We start from the raw sequence: 10,131 nt of genomic DNA, 5'->3' as shown, positions 1-10,131 counted from the left end.
ATGTCTGGTACTTGGAGAGATTCAGTAACTTATCCAATACGACTAGTATGTGGAAGAGCCTTTATCAACAGGAATGAGGAATTTGTACAAATTTAAAAACTAAAAGAGTATAAATAGCTTCTATGCAAAACAAGAAGCAATTAGACGTATGGTTTTTGAGTTCTTGCTGATACAAGTCCTGTGACAGGACTAGAGATGTGAAATGAGGATGGTGGTAGCAGAGTACTATTCTTTCCTCTTTGGGTGTTGGAAAAATAGATGCAAAGCCCACAATCTGCCAGTATTTATTGAGCATCCATGTGGTCCATGTTAATGGATTGATGATTTGAGCCTGTGAGAAATTACGAAGCTAGTCCCTGTGCTCTAAGAGCTTGTATTCTGTTGGGAATACAGGCAACAGAAGTGCAATGAACAGAAAAGTTCAAATAAGATAAATAATAAAAATGCCTGGAGAGGTTAGAGGGTTTCTGAGTTGATGCTGAGTTGCATAGTGGTGGTCACCTTTTGTATCACAGCTGAAAAATATCATCAGTTTTTTCTCAAAGGGAAAGTCTCAGTTTATTCTTTGGACCTGATATTCTCTGAACTTTGTCTGGAAATATTAGCTCTAGCCTCTTAATTCCACAGCTTTGTGAGATGAGCTTGCTCACCTGCTCCCTAAATACTTGCTTCACCAGTTTATTCCTCAGAGTGTAGATGAATGGGTTGAGCATTGGGGTCACCATAGTATTAAGCAAGGCCACCACCTTGTTCCTGTCCTTCCCCTGGCTGCCCTTGCCTGACCGGACATACATGAAGATGCAGCTGCCATAGACGAGAGACACAACAACGATGTGGGAGGAGCAGGTTGAGAAGGCTTTATGCCTATCCTTGGCTGAGGGGATGTGCTGGATGGTGTGGAGAATGTGGCCATAGCAGGTGGCTGTCACAGACAGAGTGCCCAATAAGCTGACATTGGCCACAACAAAACCCAGAAGTTCTATCAGACTTGTATCTGTGCATATGAGTTCCAGGAGAGGAAAACTGTCACAGAAGAAATGATTAATGGTATTGGGGCCACAGAATGGTTGCTGAACTGTGATGATACTTGGAACAATGATGAGAAGGAATCCTGCTATCCAGGAACAAAGAACTAGCTGTACACATATCCTTTGGCTTATGATGGTGGCATAACGCAAGGGATTACATATGGCCACATACCTGTCAAACGACATCACTGCCAGTAATAAGAACTCCGTGGTGCCCAGGAAGAAATAGAGGAAAAACTGGAGAAAACAACCTGCTAGGGAGATTGTGTTATCTCCTGTCAGGATGTTGGTCAGCATCTTGGGGAAGATGATTGAGGTGAACCAGATCTCCAGAATAGCAAAATGGCGGAGGAAGTAGTACATGGGGGTGTGGAGGCGCCTGTCCATGAGGGTGATGACCACGATGAGGAGGTTCCCCATGATAGTTAGGAGGTAGGTCAGGAGGAGCCCCAAGAAGATGAGCATCTGCATCTCACAGGCATCTGTGAGCCCCAGCAGGACAAATTCAGTGACACTGGTGCCGTTTCCCATGACTCCTTAGTCCTCTGCTGAGGAGGGCCAGTCAGAGGTCATCAGCATCAGGAGTCTTGATGTCTTAGGGAACTGAGGACAACCTGGAACTGAGAAGAAAGAGGGAAAAGTGTCAATTTAAGCTGTAAGAGTGCTTTATGTCTTTGAACTCCAAGCTCCTATCTCTCCTTCCGTAAAGGGCTGGTTTTCCAGATTGCTCATGGAGTCTGCATCCCAAGAGTCAGAGATGCTTGGGACTTTGTTGAGAAATTTTCATTCACCAATTCTCTTTCCACATTTTTTGTTTCTGTTAGGAAACTCTTTATTAAATCTAATTCCCCTTTAATTTAGATCAGATTATGTCTTTTCCCATATTCTTCCAAATGCTGGTAGGAAGCTCCTAAATGTGTTAAAATATTTCCCTCCCCAAATTCCCAATCCAATGGATCATAGATCTTTATTGAAAACATTGATGGAACTTACTCTAGAGCTTGTTACTGAAGGCATTTTAATCTGGGAGAATGTGATTGCACCTGAACATCATCACACTGTCTTATCTGGTATTGGGAGCCTCTATTTCCTTGGTGGGAATAATAACAGTCTCTAAGTAAACGGGTTTTCTGAGGACTTAAATCAATAATTCACATGGAAAACGTAGCCCAGAGCTGGTCAAAGAGTGAGCAGTCACATAATATTAACTATTTTAATTTCTCTCTTTGTGACTTTAACTCTAGTGGTATAATCAGAATAAGTAAGAGTAAAACTGGAGAAAAGAATTTGAATTTTGGGCAATATATATTTGTGTAGGTTGAATTATGTACCCCAGGGAAAAATATTCTTAAACTTAATCCATTCCTGTGAGTGTGAACCCATCTTTAATGGGGCCTTTTGAAAACATTATTTTTAGTTAAAGTGTGGCCCAACTGGAGGAGATTGGCTTTAATCCTATTGCTGGAGGAAAGGAAGAGGAATTTGGAAGTCAAAGGAACCCCCCCCCCCCAAAAAAAGGAGAAGACCTTGCCATTTGCTTTGCCAAGACAGTATTTAAATAAAATTATCAGCTCATTATGGAAAGATTAGGCAATACAGAAGAATAAAATAAAAAGAATCAGGCTTTGTCGTATAGAGATAATGGTTATTAACATTTTGGTGTATTTCTACTATATTTTTTCTATTCTTATTGTTCATTTATTGGTTTCCATAGCTATAGCTATGCTCACTGAGGAGTTCTGCATTCCTTTTTCCCCAAATTACTATAACAGATTTTTCTCATGTTATTCCAAATTTTTGTTTATTTATTATTTGTCTGATATGTTTTGAAAGATACATATGCTAAGAAATGAATATATAGAGGGAGGAGAGAGCATGCATTTGTAGATTAGGTATTATACAATGCTTTTGGATTATTTTGTTAATAATAGTAAAAAATAATAAAATTGCTGATATTCAGAGTTTCACATAGGTTCAATTTCAATTGCAGTAATATATTTTTGTTTTAAATGATTATTATTTCTAGACTTTCCTTTGATTAATACTGTCCTCAGAGATCTGTAATTAGTCAACCTTGTGATAGTTCTTTATAGAAATGACAGATTAAGGCCTGGTTTTTGGAGAGAAGAACTGACTCTATCCAAGGCAGGTGCAGAAGCTAATGGGATAAGGTTGAATCAGAAAAAAGGTAACACACTCATTAAAGGTATGTGAAATACGTATTTATATAATGAAGAACTGGATACAAACATGGAAAAATGAACACCTAAAGATGGGAGAATTTTAGGTGAGTTTTTGTTTCACTGTTTATTATTTTTATTATTGTTTGTACAATAAATTAAATTCAAGGTATTAAAATAAACCAATACAATAAGGTCATTTGGGTTAAATTTGGGTGGAATATTTTAGGCAAGATAAAGGGGAGATAAATGTCTCTCCATGAAAAGGGTTGAAAAAAGCTCTAGGGAGTCTCCTGACTCGACAGCTGAACGTGAGTCAGAATATTGAAAGTGATGAAAAGGTCAGGGAAGTCGGCTGTGCCATACCCTGTCAGTGGACACTTGAGAGCAGATAGCAGGCTTCTGGCAGAATGTCCAGAGGGATCAGAATCCCCTACTCCTAAAAGTTGTGGCAATACAGTTTACTTTCTAGCTGCTAGGAAATGTCCTCTGTTGCCTTCAGATGTATATCTGGTGACAGAAATTCCTGTTTTTCTTGGGAAGCTTCTGTAGCTGCAATAATGCCTAAAGATTCCACTTCTTGGGGACTCACCAGAGTTTCAAAGTGCAGGAAGTTCCTGGGCTGTACATACATAGTCTGCAGGTCATGGACATAGGTAGGTCCTGTCTTATTGTACTGCCCGTGTCACCAGACCTCCATGTTCTCCAACTGTACTCCCTTTTCAATGCAGCTTGACACTACTGTCACCAACACATCCCCAGACTCCTACTCCTGGATAGCCCTCAGTAACCAGTTCCTCAGGAGGCTGCTATTGCATCTGCCCCATCCCAGTGTCACTGTGAACCACTTTCCTGGGGATATGGATGTGCAAATCTAATTAATTATTCTTCCATCCCTCCTGGACTAACAGAGAGACATCAATTGATGCAGACTCAGGTGACTCATCTTCAGTTGGACTCAAGAGATTTCTTGGCTAACGGTACATGCCCATCCAAGGGCATGATGCCCATAGAGGATTCTAGGTAAACTATTCCTGTTAGACTCCTTGTCTCTGTGGAGCTGGTGCATGAGGCCTGGACTGTTAGGGTTTCTGTTTGGTCTCCATGGAAACACAAAGTTACACAGCTCAAATTTGCAAAGCCATCCAGAGATTTTCACACCTGTCTAGCTGGATGATTGTAGCTGTGCTTCTCCTGAGATTCATTACCGTCAGTGGTAATAGGGACCCAAACCCCTTCCTCAGTTCCTTTCCTCATACTTTCTTCAACTTTAGGACTGAGAGTTTACTTTGGTCTGACCAAGAAGCACAGAACTTCTAATGAGTTTTAATTGTTATAAGTCCAATTATTAAAGCATTAGCAAATATTTGTTGAGTGCTTATTGTTGATAGGTACTGGTGTAGATGGCAGAGATACAGAGGCAAACATAGTCTTTTGGGAAGGACCAACATTAAACAAACATCACACTAATAATTACAAATGTGACTGGTGTTCTGAAGATCTCTGTTATTGGGAGGCCTGAATTTCCATGTACTGTATGGACACTTTGAGCCTCACAGGGCCCCATAGTCTTCATCACCAAGGTGCCTACTTGCTCCACATATGCCCTGATCCAGCCGGAAAGGCTCCCCACCTGCCTAGTACTCCTCTCAGCTGCAGCAGCTGCACTCTTTCCAGTCTTTAACCTCTGATTTTGCCTCCTGGCCAGCCCATGAAATTATCCCAAGAACCCAGTCACATCCTCCTGCAGGAATCAAGGGTCACTCTGCCATCTGCTCAGCATAAAGCATGCCTCTCACAGTTCCTGCTGGTTCACTTTGTTCCAAAGTGCAACCCTGTGAATTCCAGCATGGCGTGTGAGTGTTCTCTTCAAAGCAATCAATAAATGTGAATAATAAACTGCTGTCAATCTCATCTGTCCAATATCAGCATCATTTGTTTGGCCATCTCATATTACTTAGGGCAGGGGATCCCTCCTTTGTCAAGAGGACAGAATAAACATAGAAGAACATTCTGACCCAGCCAGAAGAATAAGAGAAGATGATCCTCATGAAGGTATATAAAGCTGATACCTAAAAGATGAGATGGAGTGTGGGGCATGAAAATCTGTCTTAAATAATTCAATACTCACTGAACATCTGTTTATTGAGCACCTTATGTTTATTGTGCACTGTGCTATTCACTGATTCTATGACTATGAATGAATGGGACAGACATGGTCTCCTGTCCCCATGGTGCTCACTTTCCATTAGGGGAATCTTTATAAGAGACCTTGGGAAAGTGCCATTTTTGGTCCTTGGCCCTCAAGTTAAAACTGCTTTGTAATCCCACTTTATTTTTTGGTCACCAAACTTTTTCCTAGACTGGATGCAATCTGTAGACCTTAGATTAAAAGGGTCTGATCTATTCATGCAGTTAGTAGTATATTAGGAGAAAATGCTGTGTGCTATATTTGAAAAGGCAAAGGAGTGATCTATTTGAGCTATCTGTTTTAAAAGAATTAGTGAGTTAATTTGACCAAGTACCTCTTCCCCTCCCGCAGCCCTGATGTCTGGCTGTCCTTCATGTGTTAGGATGACTATGGTTGGCAGTCTACCCCCTATATAGCTGGTCTCCTCCTCTGAACTATTTTTGTGGCCACATCTGGTGTTTTAGTTTCCTTGTCACTTAAGGAAATACCATGCAGTGCATTGACTTAAACAATGAGAATTTATTGGCTCATGGTTTTGAGGCTAGGAGAATTCCAAAATCAAGGTGATAATTTCTTCCCGAAGACTAGTGTTCTGGGACTGGCTGCCAGTGATGCCTGATCCTTGTCTCCTCTGTCACATGACAATGTACACTGTGGCCTCTCTCTCTCTTTTGGGTTTCATTGTGAGTTCTTGCTTTCTGTGGCTTTTGCTCTATCCATCTGAATTTCATTCTGCTTTTAAAGGACTCCAGTAATAGAATTAAGACCCATTCCCATTGAGTTGGGCCGCACCTTAACTGAAGTATCCTCATCAGAAGGTCCTACTTACAATGGATGCATACCTACAGGTATGGATAAGATTTGAGAACTTGTTTTCCTGGGGTACATATCCCCAAACCTCCACATCTGGCAAGAGTCATGACTTTACCTGTGATTACAAGTAGGCGGCTCTGATGGCTGGACAGCTGAGGATAAGGAGCATACATGACACATGCCTGTTTGTTCCTGCTGGGACCTCCTTGTAAAAACTTTATTCCTCCTCTAGCAGAGTAGAGAGGCCCTGGCTTTCTGAGCCCTTTGACTCTCAGACAGTGATTACCCATCCCATCAGTGGGAACCTGTCAGGAATAGTGATAATGGAAACAACTCCCCTGTGTGAGTAAAGGTCCTCTCTTTTCTTCCCCACTGTGTCTTGAGAGGGCCTGGAGGGCATTAGCTTGCTTATGGTTTCATCCTTACTATGAGGATCTTTGTTTCTAGATAAAGGAACCCTCATCTTAAAAAAAAAACAAACTGGTTTACATTCCCAGAACTGCAAAATTTGTCTTTTGTCATATTAAAATTGAGGAAGAGGAATAGGCATAAAATATCTAATAACAAGAAATGATGAGCTCTAGGACTGGACAATTTAGGGGGAGAATAACAGGCAAGATCTGCCACAGATCAGTGGCCAGGAAAAGTTTCCCTGAGGAAAAGTGAATTCAGGTGAGGTTTGAAGGCAGAATAGGAGTTATCCAGGTGGCTGGTTGGTGGAGTTCCAGGCAAAGAGAAGACGGTATGTCAAGCCCATGATGTGGGCAAAGAACTGGTATTTTTTGGAGGAACAGCAAGGAGGCCAGGAAGTTAGGAAGAGAGTGGTGGTGATTTGAGATCTGGCTGGAGAGGTACACTGGTGTTTGAAGACCATGCTTGGCAAGAAGGATGGGTACCATTCCAACTGAAATTGGAGGCTATTGGAATGTTTTCAGCAGAGAAGTGATATGATTTCATTTTTGTTTTTAAAAGAGGTTCTCTGAGGACATATGGGGAAGAAACTTGAGCAGGTAAAAAGAATGGGAAAACAGATTAGGGGATCATTGCAGGGACTGGGAAGAGATGATGGTGCCAGAGAGAAAAAAAATTGTCATTACTTTTGATGAAGAGTTGCTAGGTTAGGAGTTAAAGTAAGGACTGACAAAGATAGGTTAAGGGCATGTCCAAGGTAACTGTGGCTGGAGGATAAGACTGAGTGTGAGAAGGCCTGGCCAGGCAGGCAAAGTGCAGAAAGGGCATCCTCAAGGAGGAAGTATTTGGTTATTGTTATGCTGTAGAGTTGATATCTGGGATGTCTGTCTGCAGTGGGGAAAGTATTTTAGCTAGTTTGGGGTTTAGGAGTATGACTGGAGGCTCTGGGGAGGTTGGGGGAAGAGAGTGGCAAAATCTAAGTAGAAATATGACCTCAGTGGATGGCAGGATAGGCAGGTCTCAGGACCAGGTATGAGGTACTGAATATAAAGTAGGGGTCCAATTCCGAGCAGGCACGAGAGACTTTCTATCAGAAACAGGGCAAAAGCTAGTCACTATAAATGGAGCACAAGGTTGAATGTGGACTGCTAGCATGTGAGACTGAGACCGAGTTTCTCAAGGTTGCACTGGATCTTCGATAATCTTGCCCAAAGGTGGGATTATCTCAATTTGTAAGGTAGCTATTTCCATGAGGGAACTGCTTCAACTGCAACTCTGTTGTTTGCACTTTGCCCTGTCCTCACTTAGCCATTGCTATGCTGCTTAAATTTCATTCTGCTCAATTCAATCAGTATTCACTGAGTATTCACCTTGTTTACATGCCTCTAGAAAGCCTGGAATGAGAAATAATTGGGCCCTGTTCCCCTAGAACTCACAACTGAGTATTTTCTCTAGATGATTATCAAATAACCAGACTTCACTATGATCTGTTGGTGCCTTGGGGTGGGGGTCGGGGGGTATGTTTGCTTCTAGGCAGCAGAAGTAAGTCTAGCTGTAATGCAGTATCTGTGCTGTTAGAGACTTTTGTAATATTCAGTGGGATATCAGACAGCATATGTACCTGGTGTCAGAGATTGAACTTGATTGAACTTACATAGTTCTTGTGATAGCCTCCAGGATGGCCCCAATGATCACCACCTCTTAGAATCATGCCTTTGTGTAATGCTTTCTCTTTGTATGTAGCTGGACCTAGTGACTACCTTTTAATAAAAGAATACAGTAAAAGTGATGGGATATCCCATCTGCATATGCTACAAAGTGACTGTGGCTTCTATCTTGCATGTCCTCTCTTGCTGTCTTGCTTGCTGGAATAAAGCTATCTGATATGTTGTGTGCTGCCCTTAGAGAGGCCCACTTTGCAAGGAACTGATGTTTCCAGGCAACAGACAGTGAGAACCAGAGGCCTATTTACAGGCATCTGAATGACCTTGGATCAGATCCTCCCCCAGGTGAGCTTTGAGATGTCCGTTACCCCAGCTCACACCTTTGCTGCAGTATTGTGAGAGATCCTGAGCTAGAGGCATTCAGGCAAGCCCCTGAAGTTCTTACCTCAAAGATCATACTTACTTTTTTTATTAAGATTCTAGGTTTAGGTTTGATGTGTTACACAGCAATACATAAAATACCTAGTTCTCCTCAGGATTGTAGCATTTATTCTTTCTTTTTTTTGATTTGACTAGCTGCTTGTCTATTTATATGCCTGGAATAATTCACCAATAAGACTAATTCATAAAGGAGTCCTTTGAAGAAAATCCAATGAATTAGAAGGAATAGATAATTCAAATATTTATAGTCTTTCAGAACAGTTTCCAAATCCTTTTATGAAGTCAACATAAACCTGTGTAGCATTTATTCTTGAGGTGTCATTGTGGGGCACTCAAAATATGTTGGACTGGTTACAGATATAATATGTCCTCCTATAGCTTTCTTTTTTGCATTGTTTTTCTTTATTAGAGATGTTTATTGTTTCTTTATTAAGACTATCATACATAAAATACAGGATTCCCATATACTGCCTGTTCTAGTTTGTTAAGCTGCCGAAAGCAGATAACACAATATATGTTGGCTTTAACGATGGGAATTTATTAGCTTCCAGGCTTACAGTTTTAAGACTGAGAAAACTGTCCAAGTGAAGGCATCATTAGGTGATGCTTTACCTGCAGACTGACTGCAGGTGATCATTGCCTCTTCTGTCACATGGCAAGGCACATGATGTTGCCTGCTGATTTCTCTCTTCTCTTCCGGGTTTCCTTGCTTTCAGCTTCTTGATTTTATTGCTTTCTCTCTGTCTGAATTTCATTCTGTTTTAAAGGACTTCACTAAGGATTAAGATTCACCCTGAATGAAGTGGGTCACATCTTAAGAGCCTACTCACCAAAAGATCATACTTAAAATGGGTCCACAACCACAGCAGTGGATTTACTGTAAGAACATACTTTTCTGGGGTACATACAGCTTCAAACCATCTGACTACCCTATTACTAACACCTTGCTTTGGTGTGCAATTACAATTGATGATAGCACATTTTTATAATTGTACTATTAACTATAGTCCATGGTTTTATTTAGGGTTAATACTTTGTGTAGTGTAGTTCCATAGATTTTTTTAAAAATTTTTATTCTGTTACCATATATACAATCTAATCTATCCCCGTTTAATCACATTCAGATATATATTTCAGTGTTGTTAATTATGTTCATAATGTTGTGCTGTCATCACCACTATCCATCACCAAAGCATTTCCAACATTCCAAACAGGAACCCTGTTAACCCTAAACTTCCCATCCCGCACCCAACCCATCCCTTGGTAACCTATATTTTAAATTCTGATTCTAAGACTTTGCTTATTCTAATTATTTCAAATAAGTGAGATCACATAGTATTTGTCCTTTGTGTCTGGCTTATTTCACTCAACATGGTGTTTTCAAGGTTCATCCATGTTGTCGC

General features: G+C 40.9%; 1 protein-coding gene across 1 annotated transcript; it reads right to left on the bottom strand.

Moving 5' to 3' along the window:
* Window positions 1-539: 539 nt before the first annotated feature.
* LOC119532965 (olfactory receptor 49-like) lies at window positions 540-1,559 on the bottom strand. The gene has a single exon (XM_037835174.1). It carries the CDS (start codon window positions 1,557-1,559, stop codon window positions 540-542), a length of 1,020 nt encoding a protein of 339 aa, XP_037691102.1.
* Between the last annotated feature and the right edge of the window lie 8,572 nt (window positions 1,560-10,131).

This window comes from Choloepus didactylus, chromosome 4, assembly GCF_015220235.1.
Source record: "Choloepus didactylus isolate mChoDid1 chromosome 4, mChoDid1.pri, whole genome shotgun sequence".
NCBI classification, from domain to species: Eukaryota; Metazoa; Chordata; class Mammalia; order Pilosa; family Megalonychidae; genus Choloepus; species Choloepus didactylus.
This window is presented reverse-complemented; position numbering and strand designations above follow the sequence as displayed.